Source organism: Corvus moneduloides, chromosome 4, assembly GCF_009650955.1.
Source record: "Corvus moneduloides isolate bCorMon1 chromosome 4, bCorMon1.pri, whole genome shotgun sequence".
Taxonomy (NCBI): Eukaryota; Metazoa; Chordata; class Aves; order Passeriformes; family Corvidae; genus Corvus; species Corvus moneduloides.
Genome location: NC_045479.1, coordinates 2,938,061 through 2,964,941, shown reverse-complemented (window position 1 = coordinate 2,964,941; position 26,881 = coordinate 2,938,061). Strand labels below are relative to the sequence as shown.

At 38.5% G+C, this 26,881-nt stretch overlaps 1 protein-coding gene across 4 annotated transcripts in view; it reads left to right on the top strand.

Moving 5' to 3' along the window:
- The window catches only part of PIK3C2G (phosphatidylinositol-4-phosphate 3-kinase catalytic subunit type 2 gamma), a 188,301-nt gene that overhangs the window by 58,077 nt on the left and 103,343 nt on the right, over positions 1 to 26,881 (top strand). For all 4 annotated transcript variants that reach the window (XM_032107350.1, XM_032107351.1, XM_032107349.1 and 1 more), the window contains 4 exons: positions 247 to 378; positions 8,038 to 8,152; positions 9,471 to 9,601; positions 15,561 to 15,749. In XM_032107350.1, coding sequence (XP_031963241.1) covers positions 247 to 378; positions 8,038 to 8,152; positions 9,471 to 9,601; positions 15,561 to 15,749 — 567 coding nt within the window. The remainder of the gene's footprint in view (positions 1 to 246; positions 379 to 8,037; positions 8,153 to 9,470; positions 9,602 to 15,560; positions 15,750 to 26,881) is intronic.

Below are 26,881 nucleotides of genomic sequence, written 5' to 3'. Positions count from 1 at the left end.
GCCACTGAAGGGAATGTTTTTATCTGCCTCTTCTCAAATACTATGACTCAAGTTAATGGTTGCCAATACTCATCAGTGTATTGAAGGATCTCTCAGTTGCATTTTCCTTCAGAGTGCAACTTCTGTAATTTATAGCTCAATCTAGGTGTTAGGGCATCTAGAAAAATGGAGAAAGAACTCACTTGTTGTAAAAATGCTCAGATTTTTTTTTAACTTTCATTTTTCTCTTTTCTGATTTTCTTTTAGGGTCAACTTCCCTCTGCGAATAAAGGCTCTTCCGAGGGAAACTATGCTGACAATAAAACTACTGGGAGTAAACAGCACCTCTAAAAATACAGAAGTGCTTGCTTGGACATGCTCCCCATTGTATGAAAAAGAGTAAGTTTGGTTTTGCATGACAGCTTAAGAAAAGACCATTCTTGGATAGCGTTGCACTCAGCCTGGGAGAAATATAAATAGACAAAATTACTCATTTCAGGAACTCCTCTAATAAGACTGAGAGGGTCACTTACAGCAAACTGCTTTTGATGTGCCAGTAAGAGCCCCATCCCTTTTCCTTTTCCTTTTCCTTTTCCTTTTCCTTTTCCTTTTCCTTTTCCTTTTCCTTTTCCTTTTCCTTTTCCTTTTCCTTTTCCTTCCTTCCCTTTCTCTCACTTGCTTGCTTGCTTTTCTTGGTTTAGGTGACTGTTTAAGGTTCCCTAGGCCTGTTGAAAGGCCCATTCCTGTAGCTTTGCCAAATCTTTTTCTTTCTTGTTCACAGTGGTTGGTTTTGTTTTCTTTTTTCTGTTCTCACACACATTCATTCTGCTCAAATTGGGACAGTTAGTGGTGACCACAATGACAGCTCTTCACTCTCCACAGCACTTTAGAAGCTTTCTTCTCTTTTCTAACCACTTCTTTCTACACAGTACACAACATAACAGTTGCTTGTAGTTGGAATGTCTCCGCAGTGATGTATAAACAGAGATCCAAGGTAAATTTTCCACAGTGTTCTAAATATGTTTCAGTAGCACTGGGACATCTTAATTTAGATTGAATCTTTGCAGTGATACAAATTTTTTATTTAGCCCTGCAATACCCTCTGTGCAATGGGAGGGATATGTTCAAGCCCCCCAAGTTTCTGCATTAGCATCCACCTCTAAGCTACAGGTCTTTCTTCGCCTTGAGACATCTTGATCTACTTCTCTATATGGTAGCAATCACCATTTAAAACAAAATAAACAAAAAAATCTGATTGCTTGTATTAATTTGCTATATTTGAAAGACCTTGTGTTTCTTTGAACTTTTAATCTGAGAGGTGTAGGAAATCCTTTGGACGGGGCTAGATGCTTTTTCCATCTTTCCAGAGAAAATTCAAGGTTACTGTGTTCTTTTGTACCCTAGTGTTTAGAGCACTTAGCTTGAAGGAAGGAAAAAAGTATGAATCAAATCTCTGCTCCAGGGATTGCTTGGGCAATTTATTCAATGACTTTTCTTTCATAGCTAGTCTTAAGAAGTGCACTTCACTCTTCCATTGTGTGTGTATTTTTAAAGAAAGTATGAAATATGTTTGAGGCATGAGAACTTAATGAGGGAACACTTATCCTATTTGCCTCCAAAGGTGCCTATATGAGAACTCTTCTCTTGAGGACCTGGCTTTCTCTGGAGCATCCAAGTCCAAAAGGAAATACTTTTGGAAGGCCCGAAAGTCCTCATCTCCCTGTGAGGTATATTTTTTCGTGTATGCCATCAGAGCAAGAACATTGGTTTTCATTCGGTAGATCCCCATGCCAACCTGACATTTTCAAAAATTTGACTGAAAAATGGCTCCATTCTTTCCTGGAACACACAATCAGCACAGTGAAGGGGATAGAGGGCTACTTCCCTTTCATTTGCTGTGTAATTGTAGAGATCACTGCTGAAATGACCCTTCAAAGCAGAAATCAAGGTTGAGTTGTTGCAGGAATGATTTAGGAATAGCATGCTCAACATCCCCATATCTGATAGCTGTGTCATTTACAATTACAGTAATTACCACCACAAAGAAGCCTAAATGCCTTTTTCTCCTTTGGCCAACCACAGCTCCATAGGATTATTCATTCCCTGTCATTTCAATTGATAGACAGACTGGTTTGAAAAAAAGAATTGCTCTGAAACTCCCCTTGCTGCTGGAATGCAACTAAACTTCCACACTTATTTCGATAGAGTACTTCTGAACTTGAAAGTATGTACCAAGAAAAGATTTGTACCTCTAGTGTCACGCTAATATGTCAAGAGCACCTTGTATTACTGCAAAGATTATGGTATTAGGGTTTTTAAATAACAAACTCTGTGAATGTGTATAAAGTGATTAAAGAAATCTGACCAGAAAATCTTAACAAAACATTTCTAGCTTGGAAAATAACACTTTCTCAAAATAAAACTTTTCTCAGGGGTGAATTTGAGTTCTAAAAAAGTCTTAGGATTCTTATGTCTAGAATTTAATTTATTGGGGAAAGGACAGAAATAAGCTCTTGGAAGAAGCCAGCTGCCCTGAGGTATTTGCCTGGGTCATCAAACATCCTAGTTCAAATCCTTGTCCCAGTTGGTCTCTTCTCAGGGTCAGTGAAGATAAGGACAGAGTGTGGCTCCTCTTTTTCTATTCAGATGCTTGCTTAAAAAAAAAAAAAAGATTGCTTTGTTAAACACTGGAAAAAGAAAATAAATGTCAAACATTTTTTTAAAATACTGTTCCTCATTTCTGTCCCATTATATCACCTTCTGATTAAAACCACAGAAATTCTATTCAAACTTCTTTGGCTTATGTTAAAGATACAAGGAAAAAAACCCCCCAAAACAACAGTTTGGGGGTATTCCCTGGTATTATTTAGGAATTTTGATCTGTTAGGGCAAAAGAACACTAATTTAAAAGTCTCTGAATTTACTCTCCTTGGTAAATTTTATATATAATTTCTCTTCCCAAATAATTATTTTCATCATATGGTGACATCTCTTCTTTGTATTTTGATTCTTTATGTTTAATTCAACCTGGAGGTTAAAAAAACATGAACTTATTTTAACATGTATACAAATTCTTTTCATCTGTTTCAAGAGGTGAGAAGTTTCTCGTGCTTTTGGGCATGACCATGTTAAAGTCTCTTGCCAGATCAAAGGGCTGTAGTTATTTTCTGAGAATTTAACACTCCAGTTCTCCTCTAAAAAATACTAGTAAGATTGTATGAGAAGTATATATATATATATATATATTTATAAAGAAACAAATCTAGCTCTTTATTTAAAGCATATTATTTATTATTTTATATTGCAATCTCTTCTTCGTACCTGGCCTGTTTTGAAACCACATAATACCTAAAAACATCCTCAAGAATTTGGCTAGCTTTAGGATTTTTGTTGTTGCTAAAGACTTGTCAGTGAACAGATGTTTAGCAAATTTCAAATTTGCATAATTTACATTATTTCCTGAATTCTAGTGTTATCTTTCACTCTTCTGACAGTTTTCTTGCAGTGTGCAGATTTATAGCATGATTAGCTGCTGGATATACACTGTAGTCTTTGCCAAACATGTGTTGGGATTCCTGCTTATCAAACTGGCTTCCTGAAAGTATTCTCCAAGAGTTGCCTAAATGTAGTTGTTTACTCTAAAGTCATTGCTCGTAAACTAATTTTGTGACTTTATATTTCTGGAATAAAAAAGATGAAGTAATCAGAAACATAACTGCAAGATTTTTTTCCAAAGTCTGGAATAACCTGTTAATTTTGTACTCAATGTAATTATCACTTACAAATTTAAGGAAGTTTAACTAGAAACCGTGGGGATGGAGGTTGTGGTCCTTATAAATGTTTGCAGTACGTTTAGCATTACTTTGCAGTTGAAAATTGTCTCTATTTTGAATTTTCTAGAACTCTGTAGTATTTGTAATTACAATAAAGGAGTTATTTCACAGTATGATTCTAATACAGAATTAAGACTCCTTGGGTCATAAGATAAGGGGAGGGTTTTTCTATATATCTTAGCAGCTTTGCATTTCCTTTAAATTTAACCTCAACTCTGTACTTCTGAGACTTATGATGTCAGGTTTGGGGACACTTACATTATTTTTACACAGTACTTTGTCCTAATTTTCCCAGTTTATTCAGCCTAAGCAGTAACCCTACTCTAATGCTATATACATTTGTGAATGAAGGCGGTGGTAATGAGTGTAGCTGCCTACTTGCCCAGTAGGTGAGCCAGCATATCTGCTCTTCTCAGCCTTGTCAGATAGTTGACTTTATACAGTAGCCCTAAATCAGTGCCAGTAGAGCCTTTGATGGTACATCTGTAGCAAGAAGTCTTACTAGACGCTAGAGGCAATCCAAAAAGTGTTTAGAAGCCTGTGTGCCAGCCCTCCATTCCTTCACATCAGAGACTGCGTTTGTCTCTTGGGCTGAACAGTTCTGTGGTTCAGAGCTAATTAACGAGTCAGAAATCCATCATTTTGGGGCAGTTTGGGAGTTGCAATGTCCCCCACAGTTCCCATTGCTCTGGCTGCACTGATTCTAGCACCACAATTTATTTTGGTATTTCCAAATCAGACAGAGCAAGCAGCAAAACTTTCCTCTAGTGGGTGTCGTGAGGGAAGTCTGCCATGTGACTTCAGGACACAACTGACTTTGTTAAGTTAGGATAACTTAAGCTGCCTTTAAATAGCAATGTCATTTTCTGTAACAAGATGGGAAGTTTATTTTAGCTCCAGTAATAAAAAAGAGAAGGGAATCTGTAGAATTCCCAAATAAATAAATGGCAGTAGGCACAGAGCAGCATATTCACTTTCTGATCTGCTTGATGCTGAAGTTGTTACATGAAAGCCATTTTCTGTGGCTGTGATCATTATACAGTTGTTAAAAGGTCATTACCCTCACCTCACAGATGGAAAAACTGGAATGGTAGGCGGAATAGGGAGTGACCTTCCTGAGCTCATCAGCAGAACCAAGTAGCAGAGAGAAGAATCTGTTTATTCACTAAAGGATATGGTTATCATGCTCATGATGCTAATTCCTTCATTTTCTGAATGGGTCCTGCACTCTCACCTGCTTCTTTTTCTAAAAATAATGATGCATGTTTTCCCTCTTTCATTCACCCACTTGGCCCCTGTTATTGTTCCATTTCTGTGTCCAAAAGCTGACTGTTCTGAGGAATATTTACTGTGTATGTAGTGCCCCAAAGTTTGCTGTGTGTGCTGATTTGGGCTGGGGTAGAATTAATTTTCTCCCCAGTGGCTGGTATGGAGTTGTGTTTTGGATTTATGCTGAACACAGGGTTGATAATATAGAGATGTTTTTGTTACTATTGAGCAGGGCTCACACAGAGCCAAGGCCTTTTCTTCTTTTCATGCTACCACACTGGCAAGGAAGCTGGGGGTGCCTGGGAGGTTGGGAGGCGACACAGCCAGTACAGGTGACCCAAACTGACCAGAGGGATATTCCAGGCCATGTGGCATCATTCTCAGTGTGTAAACGGCGGGGTGATAAAGGAGAAAGAGCAGAGACATTTGGAGTGGCAGCGTTTCTCTTCCCAAGTCACCGTTCCCTGTGATGGGCCCCTGCTCTTCTGGAGATGGCTGACCACCGGCCTGCCCATGGGAAGAAGTGAATTAATTCCTTGTTTTTGCTGTGCTTGTGTGCACGACTTTTGCTTTCCCTATTAAATTCTCTTTATCCCAACCCATGAGTTTTCCAGCTTTTACCCTTCCCATTCTCTCCCTGACACAGCTGGCGAGGAAGTAAGTGGCTGTGTGGGGCTTGGCTGGGGTTAAACCTTGCCACTGAGGAAAGCTGTGCCTCAAAAACATACTCTGTATGACACAGTTGTCAGTGCCCCTTCACATGTTGTGAAAAATGCCTCCTGTGTTTGCAGTCCAAAGAGTGACTTACTCACGGAAGATAAATGAGTTGCTCACTTATTTGTTAAGGTATAAATTAGGCCACTCAGTATACAAGGCATAAATATGTCTAGTTTTTAAGACAAGTTCATTTCTAATTAGGAAATGTTATCTCCACACTGTTGGAGTGTCCTAATAGCTTTGTTTTTCCTCACAGTTCTGTCTGCTTTAACATGTAAACTCATGTAGGCACGTTGCTTTACTTGCTATTTCTTCAGTTGAGGACTCTTGAGAAGCCCATCTGCAGATTCTTCCTTGTTGTCCTGGACAGTCTTAGCCACATCTGTTCTAGGTGTAAATGAGTTGAAATAATGAGCTCTGGAAATGTCTCAAACACGTCTACAATACCTCTGAGTTCTGTGCTACTTCTTGTATTTGTCTACGCAGGTTTCCCAGGAAAAAAATCCACTGTATGTATTCTTTTTTAAAGGCCCCCATAGAGCACAATATGAGAGTGATTAGCATTAATGAGAGCTCAAAAGGGTAATTTAGTCTTCATGTTCATTTATTCTCAGCTGCTCCTCTCCCTTCTAACAAAAGTGCCAATTAGTTCAAATTATGATGTAAATCTTTGTCAACAAAGGATTGGTTGAAGAGATGCGACTCGTTTATTAAAGGTCATCTGAGTACACATCACAGGAAAACCACTTTGAATCACCATTGATCACTTCCTTGTTCATATCAATTACCTAAATGAGAGAGACTTCATATCACACAATTGCTTTCCTCCAAGTGCTATCTAGTTCATATCACAGCTCTTTTTCTGCCTCCATTCCCCTGCAAATGCACCTACGGCTGCAAAAGAAACTTCAGAAAATAGCTGTCTTTAATCCTCCTGAGCTGTGCTCTCACAATAAAATAAAATTAAATGTCTGTGCTAACAACACAAACAGCTTGAGAAGTGAAAAAGAAAAATTAGTCCTGAATTAGGTTTATACTCATTTGTGTTGACTATAACAGTAACTTTGTGGCAGTTTCTTAAATCTTCTTCAGATGACTTTAAGCAATTTATTTCAATTTGCAATTCAAAAGGTACTTTCTTTACAGCAACCTGCAAACTCATGCTGGGATCAAATAACCCATCTGGTGTCGCTTGTACCTCTAACATCTTCCTCTCAGGTGAAAGGCAGGCATTCAGACCTCATTTACCTTGGCTGTCTCTGCTGCAGTGGGCAGAAGAGTGCATTCTCTCGGTTGTTTTGACTGAGTAGTGTTTAAAAAATCTTAATAAAAAGTATTTGTCAGTAAAAGAACACTGCTTAACATTATCAAATTTCTGACCCCACTAATCATTAAGATATGGAGAAATTAAGGGCTAAGACCAGCCTATTACATCTTTCTTTACTCAGGTGCTGCATTCTTAATTTGAGTCGATTTGTTATGCTTAGAATTTACACCCAAATTTTCTGATTTTATTCAGGTTCTCTAGACTGAATTGTGCTGACCTGCCCAATCATGCTGGGCTTCTTATCTGCTGGCCACATGCATGCCTGTTTTTCTGATAACACCTGCTGGTAGGTGTAGTGCTCAGACTGTTACTTCAGACCATAACCTTTCATCTGTCCAAAAACTGTATGTGGCACATGCGGTACAAACTATCCCACTCAAACTTCTTTCAGCTCTTTGGAGGCTCTCATATCATACTCCCCTCTCCCTGCCACCTACACATAAAATCAGCAAGGATCCCTTATGGTTGCAGCAGATAGCCATGAGTTTCTTCTTTTCGTGGAATAAATATGCTGCCCTCCACCTTGCAGTGTGTTGATGCTTCACAGTCTTGACCATGTTTGTCCTAAAAATTAAATCTTGAGACAGAAATAATTCATTATCCTTATTTTACACCTGGCCTAAAGGGCAGCCCCTGTTACACAAGAAGCCAGTGGTAAAGTGCAGAGTTGACTCAGAATGCCTTGGCAGAGCGATTTTTTCATGAACCCTGCAAATGAGGAGATACTGCTGTGGCAGTGAAGCCATCAGGATGCAACCTCTACTTGTTGAGGCCAGATTTGTACTAGTCACATAAAGATAAAAGGTTTGCTCCCCTTTTGCTTGTCTTTTAAGCTCTGCAGCTCCATGTTCTTTGATGGGATTTCAGTGAAGCCTGTTACCAGTGCAGTGTTTCTCTCTGTGCTTCTTGCAGGAGGCTGGCCCACGGAACTGTGCTGCTCAGCATGGCACTGTACAGCACGCTCCCCACAACAATGATCACCCCAGGCATCTGCAGCACTGAGATACCAACCTCAGTCACCCTGCAGGTGAGAAAGCGAGAAGGCAAAGCAAAGGCTTGTTTTCTAACAAAGTGCAAGAAAAAGGGATGTTCCCAGAGCTCACCGAGACCACCCAAACTCAAAATCGTATTTCCATTATAGCCACTCAAATAAATACCTCAGGTCTGCACGGTGGTTTTGTCACCTTTCCATGTCAAGTTAGCAACTGGGTATTTCAAGGACAAAGCCAATTGTTTTCTCTGTTAAAGATCTGAATGATTGCTAGCAAATGAAATGTAAAAGCAGGTAATACAGATAAATGAGCCTGGCCTAAAAATAGCCTTGTTTTAACAGACAAGCAAATGGGGATTTTCCAGGCTGAGGAGTTCAGTCAAAGACCATGCCTTAAAATAGCATCTCCTATTAATAATACAGGGAGGTTGAGACAGTAAATGGCTATTAATTTGTAATATCTACTGAAAGAAATGAAACAGGATTTCTCATTCTCCCCCCTCATTTTCAGTTATTCCCAGCCACAGAGCAGTATCACAATTTGTTATAAATTGTTATAAATATATATTTTCATATATATTTATATGTTATAGGTTATAAATATATATTTTTATAGAAAATCTAGGCTTGGATTTGAAGAGATCTTAAAGACCATCTAGTTTTGTGATGTGCCTGAGTGTTTCATAGGGAATAACTTTGTTAACCTTTAGGAGAGTGATGCATATCAAATACTTATATTAAAAAGTAGATATAGATAAGGCATTTTGGTGTGCATTAATAGACCAAAGCTGAATGCAAATTGGGCTGAATTTTGAAGAACAATCTGAATTTTCAGATAAGTCTACTCAGATTATCAAGTACCTCACGTGTTGTAGTTTTGGTTGAGTCTTTACTTTCTCTGTATCTTGAAAAACATTATCTTAAATTTCTGACAGGCATGTTTAAGAATGGAAAATTGGTAGATACTGTACTATATATATATATATATATAACATCCAGAAGTGAAATCAGGAATCTGATTTCCATCTCTTGTGGTGACAAACTACACATCAGAAATAGCCTTACTTTTCACGAAACAAAGCAAATCTACATTAATGAAAGTTTTCCATTTGAGAACCATCTCATTAAAAAAAAAAAAAGAAAGGAGGCAAAAAGTAAGAACTTGCGTCAGATTTTAATTCATGGAGTTCTAATAAAATTGTAATATGGTGGATTAAATTCTCCCAGGAAAGTTAGGTCCCACTGATTTCTGTGGATGGAATTTATCACCAAAACATTTAAGTAACATATTATATAGAGTGAGCATCCTCAAATAATTATCCCCTCTTCTTTTGTTTTTTTTTTTTAAATAAAGATCGACTTCCCAGAAACTGATTTGGAGTTCATTAAACCTGAACCTGAAGAAAGAAGAGGTGATCTTGTAGAGCCAACCCAGGAGTGCCTGAAGCACATTGCAAGACTTTCACAGATACGTTCTCTCTTGCTGTAAGTTGTCCCCACCTAACCCTGCTGATTCTTGCTGTGCTGTATTTATCCTACTGATCATAATTAAATGTATCAAATTTGTTAAAAAGAAAATTTTCCTATGAAGGAGCCTAACTTGACTGATTTGAGAAGTAGCACCTCTAAATGAAAGAACAGATCACAGCAAGGCCTAATAAGGCCCCGGAGGTGGCAGTGTATTTTACCAGTTTAGCAAAGGACTGTTTTTCCCTTTCTATTACTACATCTTTTCATGTCTTTGAGGCAAGAAACTGATTTTTCATTCAAAACATAAGATTTTCAGGTAAGGCAGTACATCTGTATCAGTATTAGCAAGAACACCGTTAGGTTCTATGGAAATCGGCCTCCTTTAGTTATTAAACACTCAGACTTCAGATAGAGCTGTTAAATGGTTTTTGAAAAATCTGTTTCAAGTTATAAGCAAGGAAAGAAGTGTGAAAAGTTCAGCTTTCACAGAAGGTGGATAAAGACAAAGTGAAACAAAACAAACACACTCTGAACTGAAGCAGATTAGTATGCTCAGCTGTATGAATGTTGTACTACCAATTAGGATTATGTACTGCATGAAATAATTTTGGGTATAATCAGCGTGGAATTTGGAGCACAGGTGCTTACAGAGAGCCATTATACTAATGTCAGTTAATTGTGTGAATTAATCCTCCATCAAATGTCAAAAGATGCATTAGTTGTGCAATAACTAAATAACATAATTCAGCACTCTCAGTGGGATATGATGTATCTGTTAAGAAGACTTTTCTGTGCTGATTTCTATGTTGGTGGTTTGAGGGGTTTTTAAAATTAATTTATTAAAAAAAAAAGCAAGAGAATTTTGCTGTTGTATTTGATGTTTAACACAGCTTTTACAAAGACAGATGAAATGTAAAATTATTTTTATTATACACGGGGTCTATGATTTAAGCTTTTGTAATTTTATTTTAAAATGTGAATGGGATGTCAGTATTTTATTGTGAACAGCCACAGTGCCAGTAAAATTTCCATCTGCAAAATATGCTTCAGAACGATTTAGGGTACTTCAAAACAAATGCCTGTGACCTTTGTTACCATGGTAAAATGGTGGTTTCAGTAAGAAGGAATAAGATCATTAAGAAATTAGCTAAGTACAAAGTAATTTGTCAAAGAAGACAGTGTGTGCCATTTCTCTGCTGCTTAAAACCTTGATGTCCATTTTATTGAAAACACCACACAGTTCTTGTCTTCAAGACTCAGGAAGGACACAGTAGATGTGGGTAGTGTGCAGAGAGGGGCAAAAAATATCATGAAAGAGGTTAAGCAGCTCTTTGACCAGGATAAGCTAAAAAGGCTGAGACTCTACAGTTTGGAGAGAAGACTGGAGCATGTCTGTGTATGTACAATTAATTTGTGTAAAATCATGGTGGTGTTAGACAAGGTAAATGCCTCATCAAATCCTACAATATTTGAACTTAGGGATGTTCAATGAAACAAGTAGGAAATCAGTTATCAATAAATGGAATAAAGTACTTCTTTAGACAGTCAGTGGTGAGCTTTTAAAATCTGCTGCCACAAAGCTGTGAAGGCAGAAAACATCACCACATTCATGAAGGCTAAACACAAATTCATGGATAACAGGTTCATCAATAGGTTTTACAAAGGACCAGGCAAGGGTAGATCCTATAACATCCATAATACAACAATTTTGGGTTCTGTGGGAATATGAAGGGAAGAGACCACTGAAAGTCACCAGTTTGGAGTTAAGGCTGTGCTAAGTTCAGTTACAGGTCCTTGGAAGAAAGACAGTGGTACTCCCACATTTTCCCATAGTTTGCTGTTTTCTGTCCTCCTGTCTTACAGGCAATGCTGGTCTAACAAATGGGTCATCAAGGTGAAGGGTAAAGTAGCTGGGGTTAATGAAGCAATTCCATTCTCTAGTACATTGTAATCCAGAGGAATCTGTCAGCATGTAATTTTATTGTATCTGTATCAGAGGATTTTTTTTTTTTTACCTTCCTCATTCATGAGATACTTTCTCTTAAAAAATTGTAGCACATTTGTATCCAAACACATTATTGCTGTGATACCCAAAGATTTCTTCTCTTCTTTTTTTCCATATGTCAAGAAAAAGAGAGGAATCTAGGCAGCTTTTTTGTGGCAATATCACTCAGTGATGATGCTTCAGGCTTACAAGCCTCAAATATAACTTTGAAATAAGTGGGTGTCTGTGGTCAGAAGACACAAGAAACCTTTCTCAGGCTGTCAGAATCCTTCTGTTCACTCTACTGAAAGCAGAGGGAATATGTGAATGGACAGAAAATTCTTAAACCAATGGTAGAAAAGGAAGATGCAGTGGTTAAAACCAGACAGCTGCATGGTCGTCTTTCTTACAGGTTGTTGAATCCAGTAATGTTTTGAGTGCAACACTAACACAAAACTGACAGCACAGACAGCCTGATTCTGTTCCTCCTCTCTGCAGGATCAGGATCCAAGTCTGCTGGTGGAATAGATGCACATACATATATATTTTTGTATATAGTATCAAAAAATTGATTTCCCCAGTAGTTGTGCTCAGTCTATCCAGTTAGCTGGACCCAGATCTCCCTGCTTTCCCCAGCTGCTGACACCCAGACATAAAAACCCTCAGGGTCCACAACTACATGATTTGGTTGCTGGTGCTTGGGCCTGTTCCTGTTACATGGATGTGTATCTGCCCCAGATATATGGCCTTCCCAGGGGCTCGGACTCTTGTCCTTCTGGTAGGTGGCTCAGATCACTGGTCCCCATGGCCAGCATGTCTTGGGTGTTGATTAACGAAGATGTTATTCAGTGGGACTGAAGGAAATGAACTTCGCCACATGGATCTTGTGCTCCTCACAGCCCTACACTCTGATCTTTGGCATCATCACCAAACCAGACAAGAGAGAGCCAAGAGGAGAACTCATTAGGTACTGCCAGCTGCTTTGGCTGACTTCTGAAAACATTTCAGATGCGAGCCTCTGATTCCTTTTAGGATTACTGTGTTTGAAATACAAGCCCCAGAAAACGCAGCATCTGAGATAAAGGAGGCTCTTTGAACCTGATACAGCCTCCTTGCATCCCAGTGAAAGGATGGGAGACCAGTTTGAAGCCAGGAACATGACAATCTGGTTTCTGCCACCTTTATTTCCTTCATTCATTGTTTTCCTTCCACCTTATTTTCCCTCTCTTCCAGCTTCCCTTTTCCTTTTTGCCACTTAGCTGGGAAGAATCTAGTTTGCCTGCCAGTGGTCACAAGAGTCCTGTTGTGATGAGGCGGGATTAGAAAGTCTACTTCCAGTTGGGTCAATAGCAGAAGAGGTCTTTTCTGGTCCGTCCATGGAAGAGAAACTTTAAAGTGAAAATCAGTGCTGGGGAAGAGAAATTTGCATTTTCTATCTTTGCTACTCTCTCCTCTTTTTGCCTTTTGTCTTATTCTCCTTTAGTACTGAACATGAAGAACAAAAACAGCTCAGAAACATTTAAACTCATTTTTTGCTGTTTCCCCCTCCCACCAAAAAAGTAACAATTAACAGCTGACAAAACCTTCAGAGAAGCTGTTTTCTTCGTTTAGCTAAAGGGATTAATCAAAACCTGAACAGAAAACTGCTGAATTATTTAGGTTATAAGGTATTTTGGTTTTATTTGTGTTAAACAGAATGCCAAATATTTTAATAGACATCTCACATGGAGGGAAATTTAGACGCAGCTTTATCTAAAAAAACATAAACTTAATTTTTATCAAAAAAAGGAGGTTTAATTAGCATCTTAACCCTACTGAGACAAAGAAATGCCCTTATTTTCATAATAATCTTCAGATCCTATATGTATGCAAAATATTTTTACCATCTTAAATGTCTTATTACAGGTTTATATAAACTTTTGCTACAACTAAGAAACTTAAAATCAAAACCTAAAATACTCCTACCCCACCCACCCTTTCGTTTCATCTCTGATCTTTAAAGCATGGAAAGAGAAAATGGCATTGCCTCTGAGTGAAGTCAGAGGGAGAAATCTGTTATTTAGAAAACATGATACAAGGATTGATTTCTTATCTTCCTTTGCAAGCTCAGTAGAAGCTTTAGCTGCTTTAATCTGAGCAACAGATTGTCTAGTTTGGAGGATGCTGTTTGAAAGCTGAAATTTCTGCTTAAAGTTAACATATAAAAGAGGTCCTTTAGCTGAACTGTCCTGCAGAATGTCATCCAAATGCATGAGATAACCAGACAGGCAACGAAGCTTTAGGCCGACTTTTATCTCTTTTTCTGTGCGTGATTTTTCACACGCTCTCAAAGGCATCTATCTATTGTCACAGAAGACATGCTATGAATTCTGAAGTTGTTTCTTAAGTCATTACCAAAATGATGCTTTTCCTGAAATGATTACTGAAAGTCAGGATGGGTATCACAGTTAAGTTCATCTTCTGCATACATTTATGAGCTTATTCTCCTAAAGGGAAGAAATTAACATTCACTCAGGAAAAAAACATGCCCATCTTTGTGCTGCTGCTTTCTGTTCCTAAACACTTGGCAATTCAAAATTGTAAGGGAGGAAAGTTCTCTAGTGCCTACAGAGCCAGAGGAACTCATTTCTATGAGCTGTGAATGACACAATCTTGACAGAGCGGGGCTAAGATTTTTTTTTTGGCTAAGAATGCCCCAAAACATTGCAAACAGAAGGAAGACAACCTCAGAAAGAATGTAAACACTTAGATTTTAAGCCCGTTTACACGTCTGGATAATTAAATGCCTGTCTGGAAGCAAACTATTTACTTACTGCCTTCTACTAGATTCCTCACACCTCATTCTGAAATATTTAGGTTTGTTTAAAGTCACAACTGTGTTATGCTCTTAAATAGATGCATCACCGACCTGGTCAAATATGACCAAGAAAACAATGTTCTTCCTGTTTTCAGTAATTATGTGTATGAACTGGTGATCAGTTGGCTCTTCCAGAGTTTTCTTTTGAAGGCTCTGATATCAAATTAAGGCAATTGTCTGAGCTTGTCTCTCCAGGGAAATTTATTTTCCTGTTTTCCAATGTGTCAGAATCTGAGATTTAATATGCATGAGGCAAAGACATCAGAATTGTTGACAAATCAGATGATATAAGGCAGGAATTATTCTGAGGCATTTCTCACTGTGGTGAAATATGGTGTGATGACTGACCATTTTATCAATATGACATTTAGATATCTAATGTCTCTGTGAGGAGTCTGGTATATTGCATCCTTTTTTTTTTTTTTTTGTGTGAGTACAGTAAAGCATGGCAAGCTAGACTTTTCAAACAAATATAGAAGTTGTTGGGAGCTTTTCTTCCCTTTTCCAATCTCATATCACTTCTAGGGGTAATCACACTCTGCATGTGCGTGCCTGTGCTCATGTTTTTGTGCACGTGCATAGACGTGCCTAAACACTATTTTAAAAGCAAATATAAATGTTAAAAATAGACACATCTGCATTAAAGAGTCAAAGCAAGGGCAGGAATGAAAGCTATGACTTGCAGCGTTGTGTGTCTAGTTACGAAAATTAGTTGGAGATGATCTGTAGCAGATGGATGCAACAATAATTTACCCAGTGACAACTGCACCTTCTTTGCCAAAAAAAACCCAATCAGTAAAAACAAACAAACAACACCAACAATAGAGACAGCAGAGAAGAAAATTGAGAGTGCTTGGAATGTGAAATAATCATATAAATATATATATGTTTGTGTGTGTGTCTTTTGGCACTTCATTTTTATATGACCTAAGGCTGACAGATCCAGAGTATAAGTATCACTTTTCTTATGAAGGCTGGTCTGCAGAAAATGATGTCCTACCCCAAGGAAAACATGCACTTAGCTGAAAAGCAGTGCACTGTGTGACTTGGCCTCTCTGTACAATAAACTTTGTTGCTACACAAAGCTTCAGGTGGTTTTAATTTCAAACTGAATTTCTAATCTTCTTTTCCAGACTCTCAGAGCAACAGAGAAGAATTTTATGGTTTTATCGCTACTCCTGCAATAATCAAAACTGCTCCCTTCCTCTGGTGCTGGGCAGTGCACCCAGCTGGGATCGAACCACAGTGTCAGAAATGTATGCCTTGCTCAGGAGCTGGAAATTTTCTAACCCTCTAGAGGCACTTGGGCTGCTGACTTTCAGGTAAGGGACAATTACCCAAGTAGGAAAGTAACGATAAACAGAATGATCACATGCTGGCTAATGCAGTGCTTCAGGTTGCTCAGCACAGTATCTGGCACAGCACTGGCTGTGCTTTTGTTTCTCTCTGTGTCAAAGTGAAAATGCAGTTGCAACTCTTGTGGTGACCTTGAGTTGAGTGTGCCAACCATGTCTTCTTGGCTGAGAAGGTTTTCTGTTTCTCAGGATAATGAAAAGAGTATTTCATTCTCTAGGACAGATTCAGGCAGTTTCTGGTAACTGGTGATCAGTCAAATACGTAGCACTTACACAGCACTCCATAACTTCAAACTACTGTACTGACATGAGGTGACTAATGGGAGATAAGGAGGACTGAAATATGTCTCTAGGTAACACAATAATCTATGTAAATACACACAGTCCCACGTGTAACCTATCTTTCTGAAGGAGATGGGATGAAACTTGGAAGTCAGTTAAATAAATTCTGTTGCTGTGCCTTGTGTTCCACCCCCAGTTCTTACACTGGGAGCTGATTGTTTGCCAGGACAGTTTCTTGATGCTGGAGATAGCCCTACCCATGACATAACAGAGATGTCAGGGGACAGAATGTGTGTCAGCAGCTACATTCCTTCCAAAAACTTGGGAGGTATTTTGCATTAAGTGACCTGTAAAAGCATTACACATGCAGATGGAAATGCTTGAGCAAATCTGTTTTATCAAGCCATTGCTTGTCTCAGGGAAGCACAAGCTGCACCAGTTTTGCAATCTCGGTTTCATGCTGTACCTTTAGAAAAACAATAAACCTCCTGTAAAGCTTTACTTGAGAAATAGACTGTGACTTGATACACTTTCATATTATTAAAACCAGATATTTAATAATCTAAAACTGATTATTTTCTGTTATTTCCCTCTAGATGCAATTTCCTATGAATACTTTTATCCCAGGTTTCTATCTGAACTATTAGCAGTTTCACATGTTTGCATACATGTCTTTTTTATGTGTAGTGAGAATGGTGGAAGCAAACATCCTGACGGATCAGACTCTGAAGCATAATATTGCTATTTATCATTATTAAATTATTAGGATCCAATTCTAATTTTAAAAAGATCCATGTAGAAAAGAGTATATGGGCAGTGTGTTGTCTTCCAGACTTCAGAGTAGAAAGAGAATTTGATAGGGTTTGTCCGAGCATGCCAGGCTTTTAGATCAGACCTTTTGCCTGATTTTGTTTCTGTATCTGGGTGGCATTTCTGCAAGTGAAGAGCTTTATTGTTCTTTGAAGATTCAGCTCTGCACAAGGGTGTGGTGCAGAATATCAGTCCTTTCAGGTGCTTCAGAGAGTATTTACTATGACTCAGTCTGTCCCTGAGTGTGCAGGGATGTTCTCAGGGTGCATTAGGTGCAGTGTACCCACTGTTCTTTCTGGCTACCACAAAGATTGCTGGCATGGAAAGAGGGGAAAATACCATCACTTTGTCTCTCTTATGCCACCATTGGGAGTGGCTGGCACCTGCAGTTGTGCCAAAGAACAGGAACTTCTCTCCTGATCAGGATCTTAGATGGCTTGTCCCTATAGTTTCTTTCTCACAGAAGATAATATCAAGCCAGGTTTTTTTTGCTTCATGGTAATACTGCAGAAAGAAGTTCTGGATCACAAAACAAATCCTCTTAAGAAAAAAAATCTGTCCTTCTCATATCTACAATATTTTGTAGGTGCATGAACAACTCGGAAGCTAACCTTCAGAAACAGAGAGATTACATTTCCCTAAAGATGCCTAGTTTCAAAAATGCCTGGGTCACTGATTTAACTGCTGAGACACATGGATATGCAAAGTGAGAGAGTGGGTTGAAGGAGAGGAGTACTTTCCATACAAATGGATTTCTGAGGTTTCTTCTCTTAGTTCTCTATTTCTCAGATTTTTATCATTTTGAAAAAAATACAGTAGCACTGGAGAGGGTCCAACCTTATTTCCTCCTTACCTTCACTGACTTTGGATCACAGGCTCTTTAACTGAGCTGGTTTTGAACGTTCATTCAACACTGTCCTATTTTATGTTTGTCATTGACAACACATGAACTCAGTTCCTCACTTCTATCATCCACAAAACAGCTCTCTGATTTCTTGTGATTGCTGAGACACGGCTGAAAGATCCAAGTTCATGTAAAACATGAGCAGAATATAAAATAAATGCTCCTCATATATCCATGCCTATTTTAAGGACTTGTGTTACCATCACTATCAAACTGTGGGTAAGGAAAATGAATTAGAGCTGATCTTTGTCTACATGTATTGCTGACAGGAGCAACTGCACTAAATCAGCCCAAAAGTCGGCCTAGTGCATCCTTTTTCCAGTGGTGACCAACAACAGCTACCCAGGGAAGACTATGAAAATGGGCCAAACATAATGACACTGCTACTCTCCCAAATTTCAGTAATCTGCAGCTCAGAGGCTTCCTAAAACAGGTTTTGGTTTGGTTTTGGTTTTTTTTTTAAAAGCCCTCTCGCATTTTTATTCTATAATTTTTTCCAAATTAAAATTGATTCTGCATAAATATTCAACTTACAGTACAACCTAAAGCAAGGAGATCTGCAGCTTAGCTCTATGCTGTATTATTTCTGTGCAACACCATTTATCAGTACCATAAAAGAAACCAAGAGTTTCCAGTCACTCCACATTCTGGACACTTTCTTTGGTGGAACTTCAGTTTGCAGTGTCTTAAAGAGAACCTGAATCTGTGCTGGAGGCATGTGCTCACTCTTTAGAAAGGGTTCTCAAAATCACTAGTCACTTCTGCATGCCTTGGGCTGGGAACTCTAAATTATCCTTCTTCTCAGAGCAAAAAAAGCAGTGTCTGCCTGATGATTAAACTCAAACACACATTTGTGAGGGTAAAGAAATGAAAAAGCATTGGAGGTGCTTCCTCATGGCCTGGGTTAGAAGGCAACGTCACAGATCTTGGCGAGAGGTATCACAGGCCATCAGATCAAACCCCATTATCTGGAATCTGAACTGGAAAGCTCTTTGCAACTCTCCGAAACTTCTAAGTTGTTTTGTTCACCTCACAGTTAAACACACCCTTTAATAGATGTTTCTTGTTCTTTGAGCGTGCCTCTCTTGCTTCTGCTCTTTCACTTTGCAGGCAACTCTCAAGGCAGCCAAATGATAACATGCTCATTTATGCAGTGGAAAGGAAGAACTTTCATAAATGGAAAACACGATCACGGTAAATTTCACAGATAAATTCAGTTGCAACCTTGAATCCAGTAGTTGGAGCAAATGCATTGATTGTTAGAGCCCTAGGAGCCGATGCTTACAAAAAGGAATTTAAAAAACCATTAATGTTTCTTTAATCAATAGAGATGCGATGGAGACGATGGGAGGGGGAAGTGTGGAAAAAGATTTTACACTCTCACCTCTAATTTCAGGGAAGGATGGTTATAAGCTGTTCCCTGAAGTATAAAATTATCCCTAAGGCAGAAGTTATAGACATGGTCCCTCCTACTCAGAACAGCTTCTTGGTGCCCTGTGCATTTTGCCGTGCTGTCGTTTATTGAGTTTGGTAAAAAGCCAAGCTTTAGTGAGTTAGAGCTTTCTAAAACTGGACCTACATTGCGTGTCACGCTACCCAGGGAAATAACACCAGTACACTCATTTACTCAGAGCATTTTCTTGATGACAGAAAGAAACCAAAGGCAGGGTTAGCAATGCCACCATTTATGATGCGTTGCTAGCAGGCCAATGTTTTGTGTATGTTTAGAACAACCATGCTTGGAATTTTTAGTCAGGTTATCTTGCTATTCAAATTACTGCAAAGGAAAGTCCAAGCATATTTGTTAATCAAAATAGAAAATGTCTTCTTCAGCTTTTTTTTAAATTTTTTTTCTGGCAGCCCTTTGAGGCGTCATGGCTAGGAATCAAGATACTGAGCTAGAATCAGAGAACAGCCACGGAAGGTGTGTCTTTTTCCAGCATAGTTCATGGCTCCAACCATTTTGATGAAAGAACTTTTTGAAATAGATGGGGGAGCTGAAGATGTAGCCTCCCTGTTAGGCTTAAAAATTTTCCTAGAAACTTCCTGCTGAATTCTAATTCCCTCAGGGCAACTGCACAGGAAAGAAGAATCCTTTAAAACCATGTGGTGTCAGACACAGTTTTGGTTATAGTATCCCTCAGCCTGTGACTGTCACAGTATTATTCTTGATTTTCGCCTTATGTAGCAAAGTGGCTATTTCATTTCAGAGGTTCAGATATCTAACCAATAATTATAATAAAAGGTGATACCTCAGAGACAGATTTTGCTCTTATACCTTTGGAAGCCAAATTGATTTAGAATTGTTGAATCGGATTGTCATTGTTTCAATAAAAGGAGAATTTAAAGTGTTCCCTTCGAGCTCACATGAGAATAAACCATATAGAAGTAGAGCATATCTTGCCCGTTTGCATCTTGTTACTTGGCTGTAGTTATGCATCAATATGGAGAGCAAACACAGGTGTATGCAAAGAAATAAGATAAGAACAAAGCAACACTCCACAATTAATTTCATACTTTGATGTACAGAACACGTTACTGACGAAGCTTTAAAACTGCTTATGCTTAATATACATGAAATTTAGTGATAACTTAGATGGTGATATATGCATTGCTAGGGATAGACAAGTCTTTAAGCAGTGGAACGTGATGAATTCTTTTTTTTTTTTTTTTCACTGGTTTTAACCATTTTTAGTTTACTTGGCAATAATATGAAGGTACCACAGCAGAATGCTTTAGTAGGACAAATAGCAAAAGACAACTATGTAGGATATTACATGCTTTTTGTGCATAAATGTGCTCTCTGGTCAGGAAGCTTAATCTAAATAATCATGTTTTCCATGGTTTAATCTTCAGGTTTAATGTAACAGAGGAGTTTGTCTCTGGGGTGGGAAGAACCTTCTAGATCATACAGGTTTCAAATGGAAACTGCTTTTTGGTAATTTCTTCCTACTCTTGTCCTAGGATATGGTTCACCATATGGTCTCCATGACATCTTAAACTTACTTTTAGTTGTTGCAGTCAGAATTTGTTGTAGAAAATCTATGTGAGCATGACTGAAAGTATATTTTCTGTGAGCAAATTCAACAGATTTATCTGCCAATCAATCAGCCAAAGCAAAAGCTAGTGAAGACGACCATAACTTCTGTGATGTGTGAGGTTGGGAAGAGTTCATGTGACTTCTCACAATGAAGAGTGAATTTCTCTTTTTCAACAAAAAAAGTATGAAAAGGCAGTGTCCTTTTTACTGATGGTATTTGTTATCTTTCTGTACTTTCCTTCAATCCTTACCATTTTCTACCCTCCATACACTCACAGTGGTTTATTTTCAGAAGCCCTCAAAGGAGTGAAAAAAATCACCAACAGAAAACCCAGCTTATGCTATCTGTAAGCTAAAATGATACACCTCTAGCAGTGCAGGTGGCTCCAGCTCTTCTGCCTCCTGAGGAGAACTCAGACCTCCCCCTGTGGTGGTCAGCAACCCAAGTTTAGTATATAACTTGTGAGAACCCATGATTCCTTTGTTCTGCTGTTTGCATGTTTTCCCCTGATTGCTTAATGTTATTCCCTCCTTGCTTTATGTATGAGGTTGTGTATATTCATTTCCCAAGTTTAATATGTATCAGTTCTAGAAAGTTCTTTGTTCCTCGATGCCCCATTGGTTCCTTCCCTAAATCCCTCCATTGGTTCTCTTGCACTCAACCCCGCCTCCTGTCAAGTATCCCATTTGCTGTATCCCTTAGCCCCGCCTTTCCTATCCCCACTATAAAATCCCTGGTCCCTTATCAGATTTTCGGCTCTCCATCTCCTGCTCCTTTTGCTTCACCTCAATAAACCTTCTGTGTACAAGTTATATGGGAGAGTACCCTCTCTCTCCCTTCTTTGCCTCTCCCTGTTTGCCTTCACCCCCTATTTAGGGACGGCCCCTCGGGTGAGGAGCACACCCCCGTCTGCCTGTGCTTTTGTGTTTGTCTGTGCCTGCTGCAGTGCAGTCAGGTTGTGGCTACACCTCCAGGCTCTCTTCGAGCTAGCATGCAGAAGTCTGACATACACCTTAATCATTATTCTAGTAGTTTCTTCCCTCTTTCTGTCTAATTGCTTTTAAAATACTTAAACTGCCTCACAAAACTTCCCTGTCTACTCTTCTAAACATTTCTTCCATACTTTCTCTCCTGGCCCAGTTGCATCCATCAATGACATGATATACTTTACTACTTAAAGGGTTTTTTGTTTTCAGTTGGTATCCTCATTCCAGTAGGTTTGCTAGTTCAGCTTTCCTTGGTTTTGCCAGACTTAATACCATGCACTTCGCAGAGTGAAGTTTTTCTTTTTTGACAATGCAACAGAATTTAAAATGTGAAGGGAAATGCAGAAATAAGTGGCATGATATAAACCTCTACTTTAAAAGAAGGCCTGTGAAAGGCTACATTGTTCTCATCAGAGATCATCACGTGCCAGAAAATGTAGAGAAGTGAGCAGTTTCACTTACCTGACAAATATATTCTGGCACAGGGCTATCTGAGACAGCACAATAAAATTAGAATAATAAAACTGTTAAAAATAAAATGCACATCTATTTCTCTTTTACAGTCAGCTCACCACTGGCAGATGCTGAAATCTCAAGAGGATTTCACAGATCCACAGGACACCTCAGCAGTGCTTAGTTTTCTGTTTGAATCTGATTTAGCTAAAAGGTACAGCTAGACACATAGCTCCTGACTGGCTATCAGTATGAAAAAAATCAAAGACTGCAAGTTGTCCTTATTTCTAAACCAAGTTGCAATCTGTGCTCATCCAGCTCAAAATTCAACTTTTACAAAACACACCTTAAAGTCTCAAGGGAGACCTAGTAATCTACTTAAAAGATAAAAAATGGGTGGCTGTCAATCACTGGCATCATGCAGAGAGGGAAGAACAAAACTGCAAAAAGGGTGTTGAGTTTAAATAGGTGAGTGTTTAATTAGAGGAAAACGGTTTCATAGCTTACAGAGAATCCAAATTGTGAGACAAGCTGTGAAGGGGACATTTGAAGTCCTGCATAGTGTGACCTATTACTGAGGACTAAACTCAACAACTTTACATATTGTTTATTTTTCATAGAGTCTGTGATGTTTCTGATGTGTGTGAACCTGGAACAAATATGTAAGAAGTCATGATCTCTGTTGTGGAGTACTCATTGCCTTAAGGGAGAACAATTAAATTGGCCAAAAGAAGAAAGCTGAAAGATATTACAATGCAGCCAAGCAAATGAATGGGGAATACTTTGGCTCTAGTCACAGTGAATAGAACCACAACACAATGGTTCTATTCACTGAAGTATTTTTTGACCAATAGGTGGTTTGTTGAGGGGGAAAAAAGGAACTATAAGTAAGTGGAAACCTAAACCTGCATGACAATTATATATTTGAAACTATGTAAGAAAAAGAATCTTACGAGCATTGTTAAAAGCTTTTGTTTTAAGCTGGGTTTTTTTTAGCTAAATTCTCAGTTTTTTTGGTGATAACCATAAAGCAGCTAGGAAGAGGAGTCCTTGAAGGTCCTGCCTCTCTGAAGCCATAGTCAGAGGCCGCATGTCAGTTCTGACAATCTCTTCTTCAAAGCCCTCAAAAAATGGATCTGATGTAGACAGGCTGTGCTACAGATGAGCTCTTCTTTCTTAGGAGCATACTCTTAAAGACTGGAATATTGAATTTGTTGTGATAGAGTTGTCTCACTTCCCTGCTTTCAGAGTTTTCAGCATGTGTAAATAAATAATTGCATATTCATTGCAGCAAGCCCTGGAAATCAGCTCTCCTCTAATATCCAAACTGTAAAGCTCTTTTTCTTGGGCCTGAAGTGCTTTCTCTTGCATTGAGTTAGAGTCAAAAAATCAATTAATTTTGTCCTCTAATCAAGACTAATTTATGGATTACTAAAATCAGATTTGATGCAACTCAAACATTTGCAAGATTATTCACTGGAAAAAAACCTTCCAGCACTAATTAAGTACCAGACTACAAGATGGCATCGTTTCCAGGCATGTGAAGGGATTTTTAACTCAGATCTGCTTCTAAGCCATACCCTTTTATTGGCTTTTAGCAAATAAACTGGTGTGTGCAAGCATGAATAGCATAAGCATCATGTAATACTGGTGGAGTTCCTAAGAGTTTGCTGTAACTCCAGTGTTTCTGAGGATGTTAAATGTTTGCTCAAATACAAATGTAAGGGAGAAAACAAATAGAATTAAATATTGTGCCTGTGTACAATATTTAAATACAAATTCAATATTGTACTTGTACTTGTGGCCCTGAACAACACTGAAATTCAAAAAAAGTGAGGGCTCTTACATCTAGGGGTTAACAAATTGTCGGGTAGTTTAAAAAATGTACTAGTTGCCCATTCTGTTCAAAAGACTGAACTAAGCCTCAAGCTGACCTCAAGATTTACAAGCTGAAGGAAACTATTTAGTCACCAAGACCAACAAATTACCAAAATGTCATTCAAAAAGAATAACAAGAGCCATGTTTCCTGAAGCACACTGCCCTGCAGGTATCTCACCACAGTGCCTGTCATTGCCCTAATCACATCTCCTGGCACTGCTTCTGGTGGCTTAGATATAGCCCCAGTTTTGACTTACATCAAATCAATTCTAAATAAATCAAATGTTAGCTGCTGGATTTTCTGGAAAGTCTGGGATTCAAATAATTTTCTCATTCTTTGCCTAGCTGGAAAAAAATACAGGAATTTCTCTCCTCATAGCATTGTGTGTATTCAGATCTTGGCTGCTAGTAAGGACAAGATGTAACTAAGTAATAACATTTTTCTGTTTGGCCTTGTGCCTGTGTAGAGCATATTTCACTGCTCAGTAGCCTGTTGAACTAGGCAAGAAGGGGAAGGGAAAGACTCATTTCCATATTATCTGCACATGCTTGGCACACAATCCTTTGGAGCAATTGCATAATTAGAAAATAGGATGATATGGAAGGGATTATTTTTTTAATATGTAGTCCTCTTTCAAATAAGTTTTGTTCTAAATTGCCATGTGAATATTAAAGTAACAACTTCTCATTCCTAATAGGTTGCCTAGAATAAATAAGTAAAAAAAAATAAGCCTTGCAAAATATGCTAATTTGGGCCTAGGATGATAATTTATTTATAATGTATTCCTCCTCTCCCCATCAAAGCCCTCTCAGCATTATACAAAGAATTATAAACCATATTAGAAACATCACTAAATATGGACCATAAGAAACAAACAAAATAGTAAAACTGGACCTGAGCCACGTGGGAAAGGGGGGTGGGAAGTGTTACAGGTTGCAGCCCTGAAACCAGTTAATTCAAGTAAGTCCAACTGTCCACCTTTTTTTTTTTAATCAGAATATCCCTATTTTGATTAGATGGCCTCTAGTTAATTTGCTGATCGAAGTGTGCATACTGTTCTGCTTCAGCTGGTTTTATTGAACTTAGAAACTCAGGATTCCAGCAGCAGGTGCTGTTATAGTGCTGAGCGCTTAGCTTTACAATTTCTTCTCTTTTTATCTTGATAGCAACAAGCAGTCGCTGCTGCAAGTATGGTTCTGCCTCCTCTGTTTCACTTCTGATTTTTATTTCTATATTATTGGCAAAAGGTGCTAGGTGAGAAGAGAGCAGTCTGGTTTTGTGCTGAGCTCTTGAAGCAGTGACGCTGTTGGCCTGTGACATCTGCTGCCATGCATGAAGGTTCTGATTTCAAAGGACTTTCCTCAGGGTGAATTGACAGGATAACCTGTGTCCCTTAGTCATCATCTTTTTGTGTGACTAGACTGCCAAATCAGAGGCTTCTCCCAAGAGCCTAACAGCCATAGCAGTTCAGAGGGTAGGGATTCACTGCTTTTTGTGGGGCAGGTGCTCGCCCTCAGGGAACTGGATCAAAGCCCACCAGCTCTTCTGACTGTTTGAAGACATTTCTGCCCCTTAGGCAGAGATGACCCTTCTTGCACCTCTGGTAACTGAAAGGTCTCCACGAACATTTCCAGTTTGCTTCAGGAGAAGACAGAAAATATTCTTGGGATGGCAATGGACGACACACAAGGATTGATTACACAGCTAAGGGTGACACCTCGTAGCAGATGTACACAGAGGAGCACATCTGTTCCTTTCCTTGTGAAAGCAGAACAGCAGCAAATCAGCTAAATTTGAACCATTCTAGGCAAATTCTGTGTTTGGGAAATTCTCTGTGTATAAAATCATAGAATCATTGAGATCGGAAAAGACCTCTGAGATCATCAAGTCCAAGCTTTAATGATTTCACAATTGCAAAACATGAAAAGGTAGAAATTATTTTTAGATTTTCAAAAGAAGTGGTTAAAAGGTTATCTTTTGGCTTTCAAATGTTAAAAGTGACACTGTATATTTTCTGTATATTTTCTCCGAGGAGAGAAAATATTCTTTTAAGAGTCAGTTTTGATCAACCAGGTTACATCAAAATTTCATTCTCTTCCAAAGGAAAATGTTTCTACCATCTATATTATCCAGCCTTCTCTTTCTGTATTATTGCTGCTGCCACACCGTGTTTTCCTCTTTTCTCATGTTTATGATGAGAAACATCACAAAATCTATACCAGGCTACAGCCACCCTGGTTTCAGCCAGAATTAGTTGAGAATATAGCTTGTGCTGAGTTCTCAAATGTTTTCTCAGCAGAAATGTCTATTTCACTGACTTGGAGCCTTTCTGGAGAAGGTGCTAATTTTTTACCAAATTTCACAGAATAAAATCCTAAAACTACCCAATCCGTGTTTTCAATTACAAAATCGCTTTTGTTTAAAAAGTATGTTTGATTGTGTTATGACAGAAAACAGAAGAGCTGATTTGAGAATAAATTATCTGAAATGAACCCTTTTTGTATGGGAAATGTCAAGCTTTTGTGTTGTTTCTCAGATCAAGCAAAGTCTTCAAGTGACTGTTAAAAGTTCATAAGTCTCAGGAATTTCCCATTTCAGGTAACAAAGAGCAGCAAGAGATCTGTAATTTGCTTCATATTTCAGAAAATTACAATATGTGGTAGTTCAAATTAAAAAAGGTATTTGAAGATCAGGTTGGGGTTTTTTCCCCAGTGCGGCACTGTAACAGTCAATCCAATTAAGA